Source organism: Lytechinus variegatus, chromosome 8 (assembly GCF_018143015.1).
Source record: "Lytechinus variegatus isolate NC3 chromosome 8, Lvar_3.0, whole genome shotgun sequence".
Lineage (NCBI taxonomy): Eukaryota > Metazoa > Echinodermata > Echinoidea > Temnopleuroida > Toxopneustidae > Lytechinus > Lytechinus variegatus.
The window spans coordinates 41,761,949-41,783,371 of NC_054747.1; the positions used below are offsets into that span (position 1 = coordinate 41,761,949).

General features: G+C 38.0%; 1 protein-coding gene across 1 annotated transcript in view; it reads right to left on the reverse strand.

Annotated features, from left to right (window-relative positions):
• The window catches only part of LOC121419754 (dynein alpha chain, flagellar outer arm-like), an 85,874-nt gene that overhangs the window by 28,898 nt on the left and 35,553 nt on the right, over positions 1-21,423 (reverse strand). Inside the window, exons 11-36 of the mRNA XM_041614211.1 lie at positions 21,314-21,344; positions 20,892-21,049; positions 20,405-20,516; positions 19,468-19,581; positions 18,621-18,923; positions 18,131-18,301; positions 17,387-17,515; positions 16,780-16,940; positions 15,733-15,859; positions 14,575-14,783; positions 13,967-14,060; positions 13,382-13,545; positions 12,685-12,856; positions 11,748-11,804; positions 10,466-10,711; positions 9,761-10,003; positions 8,327-8,532; positions 7,675-7,841; positions 6,535-6,685; positions 6,075-6,231; positions 4,749-5,028; positions 4,384-4,450; positions 3,974-4,135; positions 2,907-3,147; positions 2,142-2,361; positions 486-794 (exon numbers count right to left, since the gene is read on the reverse strand). Of these exons, the coding sequence (XP_041470145.1) occupies positions 486-794; positions 2,142-2,361; positions 2,907-3,147; positions 3,974-4,135; positions 4,384-4,450; positions 4,749-5,028; positions 6,075-6,231; positions 6,535-6,685; positions 7,675-7,841; positions 8,327-8,532; positions 9,761-10,003; positions 10,466-10,711; positions 11,748-11,804; positions 12,685-12,856; positions 13,382-13,545; positions 13,967-14,060; positions 14,575-14,783; positions 15,733-15,859; positions 16,780-16,940; positions 17,387-17,515; positions 18,131-18,301; positions 18,621-18,923; positions 19,468-19,581; positions 20,405-20,516; positions 20,892-21,049; positions 21,314-21,344 (4,451 nt within the window). The remainder of the gene's footprint in view (positions 1-485; positions 795-2,141; positions 2,362-2,906; positions 3,148-3,973; positions 4,136-4,383; positions 4,451-4,748; positions 5,029-6,074; positions 6,232-6,534; positions 6,686-7,674; positions 7,842-8,326; positions 8,533-9,760; positions 10,004-10,465; positions 10,712-11,747; positions 11,805-12,684; positions 12,857-13,381; positions 13,546-13,966; positions 14,061-14,574; positions 14,784-15,732; positions 15,860-16,779; positions 16,941-17,386; positions 17,516-18,130; positions 18,302-18,620; positions 18,924-19,467; positions 19,582-20,404; positions 20,517-20,891; positions 21,050-21,313; positions 21,345-21,423) is intronic.

Genomic DNA, 21,423 nt, shown 5'->3' on the forward strand with positions numbered 1-21,423 from the left:
ACATTGACTAATGCAGCCTGTTGACCAGACTGCCAGGATTATCATGCAGGAGTGATGTCACAATAAAGTCACAAAGATTAACAAATATTACGCTGCTCACAGCTTTTTCAGGAATTACTTCCTGCCGATAACCATTCCCCTCACCTGGGCGGAGTGCAGCACTATGTGGATCAATTTCTTGCTAAAAGAAATTACGCCATGGATGGGATTCGAACCATGAGCCTTTGTTTCAAAGTCCTCATACTATTCCACTGGGCCACAATGCTGTGTACCCATTCACACCACCTAAATTGTGCTACCACTCAACCCAGGTGACGTGAATGGGTATGCAGTAGGAATAATTCCTTGAATGCACTGAGCATTGAAAGTGGCAGCTTGAGCTGAAGCTGATGAAATAATAATAGTATCCTTCTAAATAGATTACATCTAGTACATGTATATACTGTAGATGACATTATAAATGCATATTATTATTATTACTCTACCTTGTGTCTGAGATAGCAGAGCATTCATCTCCTCTTCCTTCTCCTTCATTTCTTGGCTCTTCCTATCTTCTTCTCCTCCTTCATCTTCTCTTTCCTTCTCTCCATCTTCTTCCTTTCCTTCATCCTCCACCTCTCCTTCATTCTCAGTCACTCGTTCGTTGATCGGTGTCTTGGCTTCATCTTCTTGTCGTTGTGCTGGTGTTCCATCGCTGTCCCGCTGGCCGAGGTCCAGGGGTGGGATGGCACTCTCCATACCGGTGTTTGCTCTGGTCTTGGGTGAAGTGTGGATAGCCCATTCAACAATCCAACCTGAATAGGTGAGAATATGTACGGTACATCAAATCAGTTGAAGATCCAAAGAAAACATTGGTGAAAAATGCATGATTGCAAAAAAAGTAATCATGGGTAAAAATTGCATGGTTACAAACAAAGAATGATGATGATGAGATGATCTGTGACATCAGGGGCCCGTTTCATGAAGGACCTACAACTGTTGTAACTTTACCATAATGGCTACTACCATGGTAACAGGGCTCATCGGCCAATCGGAATCACGGTTGTCATGGTAGATGCCTTTATGGCAAAGGTCCGTTATGAAATGGGCACCAGCTCCACTAATTTGAAACGAATGGCAAATATTCAAAAAGAATATTCTGGCTTAATTGAGTCTAACTGATGTTTGGTATCTAAGAGTTAAAATTCTAATATTCAAAAATGTAAGTTTAAAAATTCATTATTACAACAGATTATTTGAATATAAAAGTAACAAAGAGATCTCCAACTTAACCCTATCTAGGCCGGGGGGGGGGGCCTCGGAGGCCCCCCCCTCAACGAATCGCGCGATATTTTCGCCGCGCAAATTTTTTTGACCGCGCGGCTCGCTGACTTTTTACTTTCAAGTCTTGCGCAACTTTTGAGACCAATTTTGCGTCATTTTGTGTACAAAGTCAATGCAAATTGTGTTTTCAACCAAAATTCATAAATGCATGATTATTTTTAGTTTTGCTGGTCTAAATGTATTTATTTTATGCTTTTTATGATCACAGAAGAGTCCCCAACAAATTTCATTGAAAAAACAATGAAAAACAAAAGGTCAAAAAACAAAGAAATACATAAGAAATTGCAAAAAACAATATAATACATAAGAAAATGATTTGATATCGCAATTTTTTTCATGGACACTTGCTAAGAACACCACAAAGAGTTTCTATACCAAAAATTAGTACATTTGGAGCTTTATTTAGGGAGTTAGAGGAAAAAGAATGATTTTGCATACTAATTATGCATAAATTAGCATAATCACTTAATAGCAATTCGCATGAAAAAAATTACTATACAATCTTGTAGATTATGTCCCAGGCAACCCGCGTGCCAATTTTCGGCGCGATCGCACGGTCGACGGCCGAGATCTTAAGGGGGGGCCTGGGAGGCCCCCCCCCGGCCATATGAACTCCCAAAATACCCCGGCCTAGATAGGGTTAAGAGTCATAGTGTGAGTGCCAAACTTTAAATATTCTATTTCAGTTCATCTTTAGAAACAGACCTAGCAATTCAAATTATAAAATATAAAAACAATTTAAATTCACATGACTCTAGTTATAGATCTCTTTGTTACTTTATAAGTTGAAAAGTTTAGTAATATATGCAATGACCCACCTTTCATTGGATCTATGGCATCAATTACCAAAGGAACACCTCTTTCTTGGAGACACAGCGGCCAATGAACTGTCAGGACGGAACGACGGAACTTGGGATCGTAAGGTCCAAGGTAAGTAGCGAAGGCTGCTGCCATTGCAATGGCTCCAGAGATTGCAAACTCTCGTTGAGGAAGGGATTGACAGATCTGGATGCAGTGCTGGTGCTCCATAGCAAGGATCTATCACAAATGAAGTATGAGAAATTGTAAAATAGACACATACTTGGAAAATTATTAAGAACTTATGCAGATCAGATTCATGAAGTACATGTAGGATTTTTTTTGCGGGGCATACAATGCATATTAGCCAGTGAAGACATATAAGGAAAGTTACTACATCATATTTAATAATTAATTACCAATGTGGAGACACAGCCTGCATTTGTGTGACTAGAGTCTATGGAAAACACGCAATAGCTATCAGTCTCCAACAGCGTAAGCACTAACTAAATTATCGCCTATTCAATGGCGCACTATATATACACATTACTACAGCAATTTCTTGCTCAGGGCACTTTACGCCATGACTGGGATTTGAACCCAAAACCCTCTGCTTCAAAGGCAAGACTAAGGAACCACTAAACCACAATGCTCCACAAAATATGGTCGATCACATCACTCACATGTCTGAATCTATTAGCAGTGTCCAGTACTCACATGTCTAAATCTATTAACAGTGTCCAGTACTCACATGTCTAAATCTATTAACAGTGTCCAGTACTCACATGTCTGAATCTATTAGCAGTATCCAGTTGTTTGGTCATCTTCCTTGACAAATCTTCCTGGTCATTTTTGTCCACCGTGGCACTCTCAAAGCTCAGGGCCAGGTCCAGGAGTCTCTCTTCTAATGCCTTCTTCTTATTCTCCAGCATAGAGAGCTTGTGCTCCGCTTCCTCAATTGCTACCCTTGTCTCTTCAACCTTCTTGTGAAGCGGCTTGACCTTGGAGATCATCAGACGATGGTACCTATGAGGAAAATGCAGGATATGAATGTGAGCTATCAAACAAAAGAAGGCAAGTGGGGTAATGGAAGCTTGGCTATGGAGGATAGTGTTTTGGAAGGGGTAAGAAGAACTATATTATGGTGGTGGTGATGGTGGATGATGATAAAGAAGAAAATTATATATCAAAGGCTCAGGGAAGTTGAGAGAAAAAAGCTTTATATAGAAAAGAGATATGTAGACTGGTCTCCCTCCAGTTACGATCCAACACAGACAAAACAAGATTGAGTGCAAGGGTTGTATCATCCTAGACAGTGTAAAACAAATTATTTCATAGGAGCCCCGGCTAACAGAATGCAGAGACACTGGAGGTACCTCGAGACACCCTAGTATTCCGTAAGTCTAGCAAATGCTATATTACAGTGCCTACGGCTAGAGAGCTCAATTCCCATTCAAGTCTCCTACATCTCAAATTGAGACCACAATATTTTGGCATACAGCAGATACTTCCCACTGAACTAACTACAACCCTCTCTAGCATGAAATGAGGAATATGAGATGATAACAATATGCAACATTTATATAGCACCGTTTTAAATGTTTTTAAGCGCTGCATACTATTACCCCAGCTTCACAGATCGAACGCTCGAGCATTCAAGGAATTCCTTCCTACCGGGTATCCATTTACTACACCTGAGCGGAGAATGGCAAATGTAGATAACGGCTTGACAACAGGACGTGAGCGCTGTCGTGGGATTTGAACCCTAGACCTTATGGTACAAAGTCTAGAGACTTATCAACTGAACCATAACACCTCTAATGACAGCAAAAAGGAAAGGAAATAGGCTTACCTGCAGACCCCTCTGACCCAATTACACAGTGAGGCAGCAGCAGCATTCTTTCTCAGCATGTTCTTGGCCTGGAAGGAGGACTTCTTGAGGTATGGTTCCACTAGGTTCAGGGTAGACTCAGGAAGCTCAGAATCATCAAAGGAAGCAAGTTCTTCAAGGAATCTAAAAAGAGCAAAGGAAATACCATTAATGTATTAAAAGAATTGTAAGACCAAGTGTTATGGATGTACATGTGACCAGTCTCTAATTTGGCCTACCGTGTGATTTAATGACTGGTGATGAACAATTATGAGAAAAGAATAAGTTTTAAAATATAGTAAACAGACTACTTTGTTTTACAACATGTGAAAAACAAGATTTGACAAAACAGAAATTAGCTGAAAAAACAATAACAATAATAATAAAGTTACCTTTCAATGTTTGCCATCTGACGCTTTGCTCCTTTGCTCCAGGTCAGGTCAGATGCAGGAGATTTCACTGTAAGAGATATAAAATCATTACACCTTCTTAATTACACAAACAACATATCAAATCAATGCTTATTTTTTGCAAAAACTTAATTCAGACATCTACTTCATGATTTATGAGTCCAAAATGCGCGCTGTTAATTGGTTGAAAATGAGGTTGCGCATGATTTTTAGAGCTGCATTTGATTACAACTTTTTCTGCAACGGGCCCCTGGGATGAATAAGAGATTAGTCAGAATGAATTGAAATCTAAAATGGCTTCCTAAGGTAAAAACAATGGTAGTATTTTTATTGATTCATTGACTTACAAATCATAATGATGGAAGCTAGTAGATCTTCAATATCTACATCAGGTTTATGCATCCCTCTAAGCTCCCCTAGACTCGTCACGTCCAACGTCTGGACGACCTTCTTGGTGTCCGCAACCACTGCTACAGTCTTGTAGACCGCCCTCTCGTGTGCGAGGGTATACTTAGGAAGGGCTTGTTTGAGCTTGAGGAGACTGTCCAGCTGCTTCATGACTATCTTGACCTGTTGACCAGCAATGGCCTTGTCTTGACCGATCTGTGACAGAAGCTTGATGGTCCCCTAAAAGATAAAAAGGAAATATAAAACGGTTCAATGATGCTGAGTAACACATGTCTTCCAAATTTAACAAGTTGGATCTTCAAGAACTTCATAACTCCCTAATAAAGTCAAACTAGCCAATTGTTATCTTAGACCACACTTTCACTGACCAAGTGCAGATTAGATTAGGCATTTGGCTTACTATGAAAAATAGATCATGATCTAGGAAATAGAAATCTCATAGCAAATCTGACCAAACATTGGCTCAGACAACAAATTCTTCACTGGATTTCCTGCCTTTGAATTAGGAGGAACAATAGAATGTGCAAGTAAATAGTGAAATTGTGGTGAAAGAGGACATAGAATAGACAACATCACTAAGACACTATTCTCCCTACATTAGTGTTAGGTGGAAACTAGTTTCACTCATAGCGAAGTGGTCTTGGAAGCGATCTTCCAAACCAGTTCGGAAAACCACCTCGTCATGTAGTTTTCAAGATCGCTTTGCCTCGTTAAACTGGTTTTAGTGTGAGGACAGAACCGTTCTTCGGGAAACGATCTTCGCACATTCTGAGCGCGCTACTCCACACAACAAGTGTAGAATGCCTACGCTGCAATTTCAAATTTCGCACGAAAAGTGTCACCACACTGAGAGCGTTTCTATAGCAACAAGATCACTTTCCGTGAAGTGATTTTGAAAACCACTTTCGTGTGATCAAGTGGGAATGTTAGCAAGGCGATCTTCCAAACTGGTTTCCTGAATCGGTTTCCAGTAAACTAGTTTTAGAAAGCGTAATGGGAACGGCCTCTAAATCAACACAATATTCAAATTGGCAATGTTGACTTTGAAGGTGTACAACATTCCTATTAGACATGAACTTGAATGTCAATGAAGTGAAATTCCCTTCAGTATATCTTGTAAGGATGACATGAATTTCTTTACTTTCTTCTGTTTATAATTCATATTCATGTTCCTGGAATCTAAGTTAATCAAAGAAAACTATAGAACAACAAATCAAAACAAAATTGTATCATTCATCTTCTTTCGTGAAGATTAAGTTTCTTACATCTTTCCTTTCTTCCAGCACAATAAGTTCATGTTCTAGTTGCTTCTGTAGTCTCATGGCTAGTTTGTTCTCTCTGTTGATATGATGGAGAGCCTTGGTGACCGTCAGATGTTCCTCATGAATTTTGGCCTGTCTCTGCTTGTACATTGATAGAAACCTAAAAGATAATTAATAGAGAAAACAATTAATTGATGAATCTTCCCTTCAATAAATTCAATCAAAGATTCAGGTGGAGCAGATGCCAGTCAGATTGACCAAGACCTTCCAGAATAAACTTTGTACGTACAGAAGTCTGAATTAGAACTATGGCTTGCTATGAAATTCAATTATCACAATCACCACCACCACAACCATCACCATCATCATCATCACCATCACCATCATCATCATCACCATCATCATCACCACCACCACCATCACCACCACCACCACCAGCATCATCAACCTCCTCCAAACTCACCTCTCTACAAACTTCTCATATGTAGTATTAGTAAGATGTTTGTATCTCCCTGGTCCTTTCTCTTCTCCATCTAACTGTCTTATAGCAAGATGCATTGTGGCTAGAAGATGAGCAAGGTTCTCTTGTTGGATGTTGTTCATGCCTTCAGTACCTGAAGAAAAGAAATGATAAGAATGGATAACTCAATACACAAAAGATATCCTGCCGTAGGCGGATGTTTATTTGTAGTCTTGATGCATATACACTTCATTAAACAGTTGAAATTACATTGGCCCGCATATGAATTAAACTCTACTCTAAAGTTGTAGCTTAATCATGGAGAGCCAACTGTGACATAAATATCTAGCAGTAGAGATGTTTGTGAAAGATAACTGTCTCCACCGTTATTATCATTGTCATCATCATCATCATTATCATCATCATCATCATCATCATCATCATCATCACCATCATCATCATCATCATTATCACCATCATCATCATCATCACCATCATCATCATCATCATTATCACCATCATCACCATCATCATCATCATCACCATCATCATCATCATCATCATCATCATCATCATCATCACCATCACCATCATCATCAACATCATCAAGAGCACAGCAACCATAAGAAACATACTATGTAGAAAAAGCCCCTTTTGTCTCCTTGTTTCTAGTTTTGCTGTAGCTTGTCTGTGGTCTATATTATGGACATTCCACTTTATGTTTGTCATTTTGCCTCTGGTGAAGATTCTGCTAGGATCGAAAGCTTAGGCCCCTTTTTACTCTAAAAAAAAGTTGTGACATATTTGGCTTCCCATAATTTTAGCTTATAGTTAGAACATGGCCTCAGTTAAACTGGACTTGAAAATACAGGCCATTGTATCGTCCCCCCTAAGAAAATAAATTTTACATTATACCTCTAGGTAGGCAATATTTTCATAATATACCATACCTTGTGGGTAGGTCATGGCACGATCTACTGATCTCTGTCAGGAAATAATGTTATATTCAGCCTCTAGTCAGACAATATCATTAATATAGCACACCTTTTGAGTAATTAACAGCATTTTTTACTGTTCTCTGTCAGGGAAATAACATGTTATATTTAATCTCTAGGGAGGCAATATCAATATAATATACCCTACCTTGTAAATAGGTCATAGCATGGTCAACTAGTCTCTCTCTAGTCCAGTGTTGATACCAGTAACAGTTCAGATGTTCCGTCAAGGCAGGATACTCTCTACACCTCCGCTGGAAATCATGACCGGTATCAGCAGAGATCAAAACCACTCGGAAGTTGTTCCTCACAGTCCTGGTGATGTCAAAGTTCACAAAAGTAAAATGGAAAGAATGACAGAATGATGTAAACCTAGGGCAAGAGCATGGCCCCATTTTATAAAACTTGTAATAACAAATTTGGAATAACAGTTTAGGATTACTGAAATCTTTCTCAATTTTTATAACAATTCTGTATGAAACAGGACCTAAGGCGCCATATATCCTAAAAAGTGTGTGTGTGTGTGGGGGGGGGGGGGTGATGGGGGAACCTCCTGCAGTGGAATTTGCCCCCTTAAACATTGTTGTGATAAATCTGTTATGCATAAAGCATCTGATCCTCTCTATTTCATTACTACAAGCTTTATGACCAAATACTACAAGAAAAGTTATACATAGCAATGTTTTCACTCCTTTGCCGGAAGTGTGTTCAAGACTTACTAAATAAGCTTGCAGTAATTACCAAGTACTACAAGTACTTCACACAGTACTTGAATTTATCAAAACAACAAATGTTCATACTTGAGGAAGAAGTTCCATGCTGTCTCCCTAGTGTAGGTGAGACCTGCTGCAGTGACCTCAGTACGTATGGAATTGATGATAGTCGTCTGTTCCTCACTTGAGAAAAGATGAGTGATGGCTCCAGTCACAACAAACTCACCAACATAAACCAAGAAATCTTCCTCATGGAGATCCTCTTCAGTCAGAAGCAGAAGTATCTTCTCACCCTGATAAAATTGATGGAAAAATAATATATTGCAATTTTGAAATGTGCTTTCAGCAGACAGAGTACCCATATTTAGTGGTTGTTTTAGAGAACGCACAATGATTTTGGTCCACAAACACTAAGTATTTCAAAACTTAATTTCAGTCAATATGTAACTTACTTCCAATTGTCAAAATAGGATAATACAGATATATATGTACCAGCTCTAAATGGATACAAACCGAAATAAAAACTTAATTGCAAATTAAAATCTGTTTTCCAATCAGCAGACAGAATACCCATATTCAGTGGTTTTTAACAGACAACAAACAGTGAGTTGGTTCATAAACTCTATAAGTATTTCAAAACTCATCTAAGATTAATATCTATTTTACTTCCTTTTATAAGAATAGGAAAATACAGATAAAACAGCTCTAAATGAAAAATCGTCGCCTTAACACACAAAGGCCGTTGGCGCGTTGCCTTACTGCACAAAGGCCGTAAGCGCGAAGCACATCACCTTCCCGCGAAAGGGCCGTTATCGTGCAGTAAACAGTACGCGCTAACAGCTTTTGTGCAGGAAGGCGATGCGCAGTCCGCGCTAAAAGCCCTTTTGCGGGAGGGCGACGCGTAGTGCGCGTCAATGGACAAAATGTATGTTTGGTATCAAATATTTATCTACAATGTACGTATAAGCTTTCCATACCAAAGGTTAATTCATAGGTATGTGGAGCGCAATAAAAAAGATTATGTTGTGTATAAAAAAATTTTAGATCATCTTTAGTGAAACCAACCTTGACTCCAGCCTTGGTATACATAGCCACAAGATCAGCTTTGAACTGATCAATCTTATAGTTTAGTGAAACTAACCTTGACTCCTGCCTTGGTGTACATAGCCACAAGATCAGCCTTGAACTGATCAATCTTATACTTAAGTGAAACTAACCTTGACTCCTGCCTTGGTGTACATAGCCACAAGATCAGCCTTGAACTGATCAATCTTATACTTAAGTGAAACTAACCTTGACTCCTGCCTTGGTGTACATAGCCACAAGATCAGCCTTGAACTGATCAATCTTATACTTAAGTGAAACTAACCTTGACTCCTGCCTTGGTGTACATAGCCACAAGATCAGCCTTGAACTGATCAATCTTATACTTAAGTGAAACTAACCTTGACTCCTGCCTTGGTATACATAGCCACAAGATCAGCTTTGAACTGATCAATCTTATAGTTTAGTGAAACTAACCTTGACTCCAGCCTTGGTGTACATAGCCACAAGATCAGCCTTGAACTGATCAATCTTATAGTTCCTAGAGGATGCCTCAGGTGCAGCGCTGATCTCTGACACACTAAACCCACATAGGCTTGCTGCAAGACGGGCAAACAGGTTACTCAATCCAGGGTTGCCGTCGGCTACCAGGAGGGCGTGGCCTACCTCATGGGGAGACATTATCATACGAGCGAGACGACATACACGCTGAATTGTTTCCTGGATTTAAAAGGATTACATGTGTATGAGAATGGTGTATTTGCAAAAGAATATCCCCTTTTATTTGTTTGTTTTAAAAAAACACTGCAAAGAGTGGAAACTCTAGAACAGGATGACACCTTATGAACATTAAGTGAGTCTAATTAAGAAAAATATGAAAGAAACTTTACTTAGCATTAGTCTCAATAATGTTTTTATATATTTATATGTAAATAAATTGAAATTGAACTTAATTGAATATATATGCTCACCTTTAGAGCTCATTCCCAAAACAATTTTTTTTTTTTTTGGGGGGGGGGGGTGGGGGGATACGCTGAATGTAATTTGAATTCAAAGATATTGTGTACACTGCGCATGGATTTTTGTGAAAATTTTTAATATTTCAAGGTTTCCAAATTTCCCGGGAGGGAGGGGGGGGGGGGGCAATTATGGATATGATAGAAATCATCAACTTCCTTTTACCTTATACAATGTTAGTTTTATCTTGGGATGTCCTTTATTGTATTCCTCTACTGCATCCTGAAGTAGTCTCTGAACACTGGCGACCTCAGAGCATGGTTGGTACTGGTCTGTATTCTCTACTTCTGATCCTGTGGTGCTGCTGGTAGCCTGCTGTGAGCTACGGTACCCACCGGCGGTGACTATACCAGAGTCCTGCTGGACCAGGTTGCTGAAGAGGGGCTGGTCGGGAGTGATGGTTAGCTGGAGCTGGGGTAATGGAGGATAAGAGAAGTACAATTAAAGAATGCCTAAATCCAATATGCAGGCTCCATGATGTATTATCTTCCCAAGTGAATATTAGTTACTCAGGAATATCACCATCTATTTAATTCATGTATTCAATTCATTCAACATCAACTGAGGCAAGACTGTGTTTCTGCTTGTAAGATTATTCTCTTTTGTTACTATCATATTTGGTTTGTAATTTCAAGCATAACTGTATCAAAGTAGTTTAATGCAAGAGCCTTGACTAATCTACTCTAGATAGTTCCTGATATGCTCCATTGTGTTTCATCAATTATGTTTTCTTATCAAGTTTGTGTGAGGTTATAGGTCTAGTCGTTTTGACCTTTCCCTAGAAGTGAATATTATTTAGATTCGTTACATTTATACATTTATTTACCACTTATTGAAAATAAAATAATAGCCAAGATAAAAGAAGGATTAAATAAACTGCAAAGACATCAACTTCCCTGAATAAAATAAAAAAAAATATTAAAAAACTCAAATTTTCAGGATTAATTTTATCGTTACCAGCAAACAAGAGCCACAAAAATTAGTAAACAAAGATTCATCTGCAGCAAGAACACAAATATACATGAACCAACGAAGGCCATCATACATGTTCATATCATAACAAGACAAATCATTATACAGGAATTGAAACAAACTACCCAAACAGGGATATCATAAAAGAGAATAAATTGAAAGGAGAGAACATTTCAAACTTTCCAAGATAGATCTCCCAAGACATATAATGCAAAGTACGAATCAAGGGAATGAAATTTTTTTTTTCCAATGTGGTATATACATTTTACATATAAAAGATATCTACATAATGTTTAATACTAAGTCCTAAAGATTAATATTATGCGTCAAATATGTCAAAGATTAAATACCCACATACACTTAAAAACATGTAATCAAAATGAGGGGAAAAATTACATAAAATACCATCATTAGAAGTTAAAAAACAAACACAGCAAAGGACAACTTTACACAAAAATGGAACACAAAAGCATACCACTTTTTCTCCTTTCATAATGCAACGTGCATTACGGCCTGGGCTATATGCTTCAGACTTTAAAAATGGCAAATGATATATATATAGGATGATATTAGATTGGATGCTATGTGGATAAAATGGGTGCGATGCAAGTGGGAGATGTACATGTGATGAAATAAAAATGCAATTCATGCTAAAAGATAATGGCCTGAATTCACAAAGGATTATTTAAACAACTATCGCGGATAAAATCTCTCTGTTTTCTTTTAATCACTCATTTTGTTCAAATTCCAAATTTCCAAGTCCATATACAGGCAATATACATGTACATATATTACATTTATTCCAGTTCATTAAGAACCGTCGGTGGGGATAGAATGTTAAAACACCTTTGTGAAGTCAGGCCATTATAATGATTTATTCATTGTCTAGGGTGTCTTCTATGCCAAACTAAAAATGAATAAATGGTAAACATTTTCATGCACAAAAAGCAGAACAATCTGTAACTTCTAGCTAGGATAATATATTAAAGTGAACTTTTTGTGTGAATTAGAGATTTGCACATATGCAAGACAAACAATTCTATTGAAATGGATGAATGAAAAATATGCTACGGTGAGTGTACAAATGTAGTGAATTTATCACACTTTTATGCAAAATATATCATGCCGATTGTGAGAAAAAACATATTTCAAGAAAATGAAATTACTATGAATAAATAAAGAATTCATAATCATGCATCAACAAATTAGAAGTGTAGGAAAATAATAGTAAAATGTTTGATAACTAAATTTTAACTAGGAGTGAAGATGATTTAGAACAATTAAATGGAATATAATGCTGCAATGCAAAACAAACTGGAAAAAGATCCATCAGTGACATTGTATCATGCAAACATAACAGAAGTGTAAAAATAAATACAGGCAACATGTTTGAGCAGAAATAGTTTGCTTACCGGTTCTTCTGAGGTGAATTCCTTGCGTGCAGCTGTCACGAAAGCCAGCTGGTAACGGTCAAAGTCAACTGGACTGACCAGCCGCTGACCATACACCCACTCACACTCATGTCGCCATAGCAACAGGAGGTTGTCTGGGTTAGTACCAGGTCTTAAGGACAGACAGATGTTCCTGAGGGAATAAAAATAAGGGGACAAGTCAGAGGTCAAAGGTCACTGGATACTCAATGGAAGAGAAAAGATGTAGTGGTAAACCACTTTAAAGATTGAGTTTTGGCTACTTATGGGAGGGAGGGTAACTTGTTTTAGGTTTCGGGCTCTTAAGTCAGAGAAGGGAGGTTATTAAGTAGGATAGGGGTCCCATGTCTGGATACTTCATGCATCAAATAGCAGAACAATCATTGTACTATGAAATATTGTCTAATTTACTTTCACACAACTTATGAAATAATGATTGCAAGTTCCGGAAATTGCTCTCATCCGGACAAACAACCTGTCCTGACATCCAGTACTACAAATGGGTGTACTCCATAGATAAAAATCTTCTCATATTTCAATGAAAAGGAACTTCATTAGGTTCTGTGAACATTAACCAATAACATGTCAGAGAATTAGTAGCTCAGTGGGAGTTATATCTATTAAGTGGTGCCATTTGGCAACTTTGGCATGTTAAGGGTTAAAATCACAAGTTACTTACTGAAAGAGTCTTCTCATATCCCTAAGAGAGAAGATATAATGACATCTCTCGGCCGTTGCTAGGAACATACTCCTCATCCTCTCCTGTACTTCAATCGTTACGTTCACCATCATTGAGATTAGCGCCCTCAATTTCTCCTCTTCTTTATCAATCATGTGCTGCTTCTGAAATTTAAAATATTAATTGTAAAGGGAAAGTGAACAAATCTAAAATATGACAGCATTTCGGTAAGCATTTCTAGCATTTATAAGTAATATTTTCTTGGTCTAGATAATATTGCCGGACTAGCGGTATGAGTCTCCCTAGACATTATCATCACCACCATCATGACCATCATCATCATCATCATCATCATCATCATCATCATCATCATCATCATCATCATCATCATCATCATCATCATCATCATCATCATCATCATCATCATCATCATCATCATCATCATCATCATCACCACCATCATCATCATCATCATCATCATCATCATCATCATCATCATCATCATCATCACCACCATCACCTTCATCATCATCATCATCTTCATCATCATCACCATCACCACCCCCATTGAATCTTCTATCTCACCTTATGATCTCTGTTAGCATTAGATGATGTTGTAGCTGGTGTCAGGAAGTGAGTATGAAGCAGAGTGGTGAAGATATTATGAACCTCTGCATTCCTGATTATAAAAAGAGAAAAAAAGAAAAAAATGCAATAACAATAAAGAAATGTTAGAAAACGTGAAGAGTTTAACAAGATAGGACCCTAATTCTGAAGGACATTTTCAACTTAGGCCATGGTGTAACTCTGTTTTTAAAATTTGAAAAGCTAAAAATGTTTGAATTCTGCACATATTGTATGCTTCTTTATTAGTTTATTGTGTTTACATAAAAACTCAGAAAAGCACAAATTCTCATCGCATACGTACATAACAGAAAAGCTTAGTGCAGAACAGGTTTGATTGACAGATTTAACTCTGATGTGCAGTTTTGTTGATTGAATCCTGCAATGTTAGTAATATTTCTTACTGGATTTTTTGTAAATAAATTTTCTTTGCCTGAAAAATCATGAAAGTCTGAGGATTCTATGAAATTTGTCGTTTTACTGTACCGCAGAAAACTGGGGACTTTAGATAAAGTGTACAAAGTCAATACCAATATATACAATTAATCTCTACACTGCCATAGCCTTACTTTGGGTATGGCATGCCAAGTACCGCAAAATGTCTGACAAGCCTCTGACTAAGGGATGGAACACTGGCAGGGGTCAAGGGATTGACCGTTGTCACATAGGTCACATTCTTGACCTCTCGCATCCGATGAGTGTCCGGTTCATAGAATCCACCCGAGTCCAGGTGCTGTCGGACCATGGCTGAAGCTGATTGGTGGTTGAACTGGTCAACCTGAGAATAATAATATACAAGTATGATTATAAACCTAATGTAAGTAATCATTATAGAGCAATGAACAATCACGGTCATTGTTGCAAGCGTAGTCTGTTTAAAACACAAACCAGGAACAAATCAGAATTGTTCTTTGCAAATTGCGCAGTCATAATTCATAGCATGGCTCCTTTTGTTCTTGCACATAATTCAGTCAAACCATTATTCATCAAATAGATTTATGGTCATATCAAAGGCTAGTTTGTATCGATTTGGACATTTTCAGAACAAAGGGGCCTACATATAAGATTTAAAGGGCAAATGAACCAGTAGCCTTAATTGCCCCACCTCAAGACCTCAACAACTCATATCTGATCAAGTTCAGTACCAAACCGGTGTGTTGGCTCAGTTAGTAGAGCGTCTGTCTCACAACCGGGAGGTCGGGGGTTTAAACCCGGCCGCATCAGACCAAAAGACGTAAAAAGATGAGAGTCGCTGCTACCCTGTTTGGCGTTCAACTATTAAAGGGATAGAGCCTCGTCGATCTGGCGCTGCACAGCGGCTGCCGGGCCAATGATCAATTGGGCAAAACCGATTTTCGGAGTTTTCATTTCAGGTCTATTTTGAACAATAAATGATAAAATATGGATAATGCAACAGTGCGTAGTGTAGTCCTATGATACAGACCCAATTGAATGGTATCACATTAATTTACTGCTCAAAACACAATAATTACAATATCAAGAAGCATAACAGGAACCTTACCTCTCTTCTTACTCTATCTACACAAATGAAAATGTAGTCTAATTTTCCTTTATATTACTCTCAACAGGTATATTTTAAGACTATCTATTTACATGTACAACATGAAGTCTATAAAACACACAAAGCGCTCTCCATTCGAATATTTTGAAAAAAGGATTGTGAACATTAGTAAAGTATGTTATGTTTGCTGGGTATGAGTACTTACATAAGCCAGGTTAAGATCATCCACAAGGCACATAAGTTTCTTATTTCCCTTTGGTACATAGGTACGACCATGACGCCATTCAAGCCTTTCCTCTAACCGCTGCCAGAGGACACGACTTGTGGTGAACCTGAGAGAACCAAACAAAAGATGCATCATCAGAAGAGCAAAACTTTTATAGAGATATTAACACCTAACCAATACCGCTTTCAGTAACTTGCTGATCTGGACCAGTCCCTGGCTAAGTCATAAAAGATTGAGCTCATGAATGACAAATACCCAAAATCTCAATTTCTCTAGTATTCTTGCTCTTTACAACTTTTTTTTCTATTATGAATGTGACCTAATTCATCAAATAATTCTTCATACAATTGTCCGAACTTTTCAGAAATAAAAATTAAGTATTAACAATTGTTTTTGAGAACAAAAGAAGAGCTTCATGTCTTATCAGAAAGCCTGGTGTACCATTGTTGATTCATTCTTGAATGCATCTGATTTGTAGTGTAGTGAAGAAGAGCTTCAGATGAATAAGCTTTACAATGTGTATTCATGGGGGTAGACAATTAGTACTCACAATTTCTCCAAACTCAATCTCACTCAGTTATTTGCTTTTAATCCACCCCTTGTATCTCTTGTTTACTCTAGGGCAGTCTGCACCAGCCCGAGTTTTCAAATTAGCACGCTATTTCTGATTCAGCAAATTATCCCGATCTGAACAATCTCAAGATTACTTGTAATGATGCAATTATCTCACTACTTCGTAGGATTAATCACGAGATTGCAATCCCAAGTCAACTTGGGATTATTTGCAAAATAGCGTGCTATTTTACGAATTATCCCGCTAATTCTTTGGTGCAAACACACTCAGGATTATTTATTCATAGCGTCAGACCATAATGCATCGAGCAGGAATCGCTCTTCTTCGATGGTGGAGACGGGGTTTCTTGAATCTAGAGATTAATCGCCAAGAGGGCCGATCGTGCTAAAATCTCATGATTGAGCAAGCTCGGGCAGGTACAGCAACGCCTTCTGTCTATTTTACATACTCACCTATTAGCAGTGACAGTGAGAGATAGAACTTCAGCCACCTCCCCAGAGCAGACAGTACGGATCCGATCATTAACGATTGCAGTCTTACCGCAGCCAGCTTCACCAACCAACATTACTGGCTTACCAGCATCAGACAATAGTCCAAGTAGGTAGGAGATTTGCTGTTTATATAGTTACACAGAAATAAACAAACATTGAAACCTTTAAAGCATTCATGTTTAACTTATAACAGATTTTGTAAACAATGATTTGGGTTGTCTTGAAAGAGATTTTTGAATGAATAACATTCATTTAAAATTTATTGACGTTATTTTAGATGTGGATGCCACATAAATAATTCAATATTTAAAGATCTACATCATACATATCCAGTACGGTCAGAATGATTTTAAAGGGTAATCTAAGAATGGGTTCAACTTATATCTAAAATTCATGGTACTCATATATTTATTTTCTTTTACATTTCATCGGGACCTGACAGTTAATAACGTACATTTGATTATGCCCCATACATGTATATTGACTCTCAACAAGCCAGAGTCGCCCTTTCCCACATCCCATGCACATAAATCCCACAGAGCAACAAGTGATCTAGCAAAGATATTACCTCAGTTGTGACAGTGTGGACGAAAGCATCTAGTGGGATGCCCTCGTGTGGTGGCATACTGTAAGGTGGTACAGCCTCAGACCACATCACCATCTCACCGCTCTCACTGTCTACAAAATAATCAAAGACCTGAAAAAAATGAAGAAATCAAAGGGGAATGTTAGAACCATAGTGCCAATGAATATAATATAATAATGATAATAATATAGGATATTTATATTGCGCACATATCCACCTTGTTAGGTGCTCAAGGCGCTCCTATATTACCCGGCTAAGCTAGGCGTTCAGAGCGCACACAGCTTCTTGGGGAATTACTTCCTACCGGTACCCATTTACCTCACCTGGGTTGGGTGCAGCACATTGTGGATCAGTTTCTTGCTGAAGGAAATTACGCCATGGCTGAGATTCGAACACACGACCCTCTGATTCAAAGTAAGGAGACTAATCCACTGGGCCACAACGCTCCACGCTCCAATATACATCATTATCAATCCAGTTTTAAATTTGATTTTATCCATAGAGGTGGATTCACTTCACACTGGCAACAATCTAAGTTGCTAATAACAGAATCCTCAACCAACAATCTCTAACAATAAATCTATTACACAATAAAATCTCAAATCACTCAATGGTGCAACCTTGGTTACAGAACACAGTTCAAGATTCAACACTCCTTGATTTATTGAACCTTCCTGACAAAAAAAAGCGCTCCCATTCTAGTCAAAGATTGTGTATACTGCTCACCTCGCCCTCTTCAGGATAAATCTCACGTTTCTCCCATTTAGAGCGCCACCAGTGGCTGAAGGTAGAGCGATGTTTCTCTTCCAGCGTCCCACCGAATGCCCAGACTGCAGCAAAGTTGACATAGCGCTCATACTGCTCATCACTAAGCTCTGTATTCTGAGCAATGATGGCCTATGAGGATGGAGAAAAAAAATTAAGGTGCAATATTATTGCTGTTATCATTTCATTGAAGTTACAGGACACACAAAGCATTATTGTATAAGCCAAGTGTGTGATAGAAATGACAGACAGGAATATTCTAAAACATATTTATGGAAGGATGGATCTTGTCACCGAGATGATCAGATGACAACATATCAGACCTTGTCTTGATGTGCCTACATCTTAATTCATTACTGTCCACTCAAGTAAAGACGGGTCACTAGAACATGGAGACAACGATAAACACCAAAGTCTACCCTAGAACCAATAATAAAGCTTTGTTTCTTACATCTAAGATGGCACAGAAAGTAAGAACCATGTTGCTTTCACTTGTATCTACAATCCTCTTCATCTTAGGCCTCTTTCTTTGTTTACTGGTCGTCATGACAGCTGGTCTTAGACACAGGTCCAGGTACTCCATGGTAGGACCAAGATACATGTCTGTTAGGACCTTTAGGATCTCCTGGTCCTTCTCAGGGCGCCGGTCTAACCAGGCGGTCAGGAGCAGGGCCCAGCTGACGTCAGACCGATCCATGGAGAGCAGGCCTACTCGGGAGATTAGGCCAGGACTAAGATGGTCCACACTCTCAATCTGGAATACACAAATATAAATCATGTAATGATAATTTATTCATTCATTCATTTGTTTTATCTATAAAAGGTCAAAAGGTCAATTTTTGCACTAATTCTATTCATTCTTTGCTTGATGATTCACATAGTAATTTTACAACTTATCATTATACATTTTATTATATAAAATTAAATCTCAATTTGCACAACTGTGTTCCTCCGATGAAGAAATCCCTGGACCTACCACACCATTCACATGAAATACTTCATCATACTTCGGGAAAATAGTCCAAAACATATTTAGTATAAAACTGTGCTTTTGTGAGCAGTTCTAATAATGCATGTTCAAATATAAAACTATGGCTGCTTAACTTCTGCAAAATGCGGTGTGATTAACAAATCAACCATACATTTCTCATTTGGAAAAACATTGACTAATGACAAGAATGCTACATGTATCTACATTCTTCACTCAAAAAGAAATACTGCTCCTTTCCTACACTGACCTAATTATGCACATCATACACTTAAAATTGACATAAAGAAAGAATAAATTTTAATCTTACCTCCCAGAAGATTGAGAAATTATCTGGTATATGAACACGTTCATTATTGGCAAGAACCAGAATACCATCGTGATCAAAGAGAGAACTCAAGATTTCCATCTGAGTGGCATTGATCTATAAAGAAATATTAAAAATAGAAATTATTTTATAAAAAGCGAACTTTGAATTAAAAAAAAACAAGAAAAATTATCTGTAATTTGAATTGTTTAATCAGAGTAATGTTCATGTTTTAATGTTGATATTCATAATATCTACATCAATCTATTTTTCTCACCACTATACCACTATGCTACTAAACATTCATCAAATATATTCATAAAATATCAATAATATCACTTGCTGAATACTTAAACAAAGTTATTTGGACAATTCTACGTTGTAAGATATTAAATGAAACTCGAAGTATAGAGCAAACAGATGAAAAGATGCTTCGGCTGAAAACAACAAACAGCTGTATGAAATACTCTCCAGGGTCCTGTAACACAAAGGTTAGCAATTAATCATTCGCTTGGTATTTACGATTGATTGTATACTGTAGTCAATGGAATCAATGTACAAAAATGTTCTACAATGATTGCTTAGCTTTGTGTTACAGCCCCAGGATTATATTATTTTACAATGGCCCATATCCTGAAGTCGGGTTTAACTTAAACTCAGGTTTAAAGTTGTGGTTTAAGTATGGATAGCCAATTGTTACATAAATCACTAACAGTAGAGATATAACATTTCAACTCATTTGGCTCTCAAATCAATCATAATTGTCTAGGAAGTAGATGATTGTCTTCACCATCGATGAACCAGGAAAGAGCACAGTATTACATAAGAAACATACAACTTAATAAAAACTTTGACTCTTTTGGCTACCCATAATTTTAGCACAGAGTTAGACCATGGTCTAAGTTAAACCTGACTTCAGAATACGGGCTAATGTGTTTACCTCTCCATCTAGATGCATAGCTTTCATATGTGGTTTAGTCTGACTGAAGTCTGCCTTAGGGATAAGACATAGCTTACGAAGCAATGCGATGAACAGACCATCACGCCACTCCCTATATGGTGAAAATAGGAAAAACGTGAGTGAATTAAGATCATTCACAGCTTAAAAGATAGACATGTCACAGTTGTACTTGTTGAACTAGCCCCCCCCCCTTAACAATCTGGGGACCCTTTTCAAAAATTTTCAAAAAGACTATCAATTGCATTTCTCTTGAAATCCTTGATTTAGAATGGCTTTTAAACACTATCACAATCGATCAATGATCCGTTCGTCCGTCCATGATGCATCCATCCATCCATCCACCCACCCACCCACCCATCCATCCATCTATACATCCATCCATTCAACCACTAACCCACCCACCCATCCGTCCATCCATCCAACCATCCTTTGATATCTCCATCTCTCCCTCTTTCCTTTTACTCACTTAGTTTCTGGATCAGCGCTACCAAGAAGCTCCACAGACTCAACAGCTTGAAGGAAGATCCTATGAGAGGTCACAATCTTTCCAATCTCCCTCTGAGCCGACATTAAAGTCTTGATGCATTCACTTTTACCACAGCCTGGTGGTCCGGTTATAATTACCTGAAAGTATACAAAGAGTCTTGATTAGCTTATATGCATTGAGGGTGTACCCAAATCAATTCGTTACTAGACTTTGAACAGAGGGACATGGGTTTGAGTCCGAGCCATCGCATATTTTCCTCCAGCAAGAAATTGGTCCACATTTTGTTGCACTCAACCCAGGTGTGGTGAATGGGTACCCGATAGGCTTTATTCCTTGAATGTTTTAGCGCCAATATTGCGGCTCAGCTAAAGCCGGGGTATCAATGTGATACCAAGTATCACTTGCAGTTGAGAATATTCATATAAAACAGTGCTATATAAATAAGACATGATTGTTATTTTTATTACAAGAGATGTTGTGGTCTAGTAAATATGTCTCTGGAGTATACATC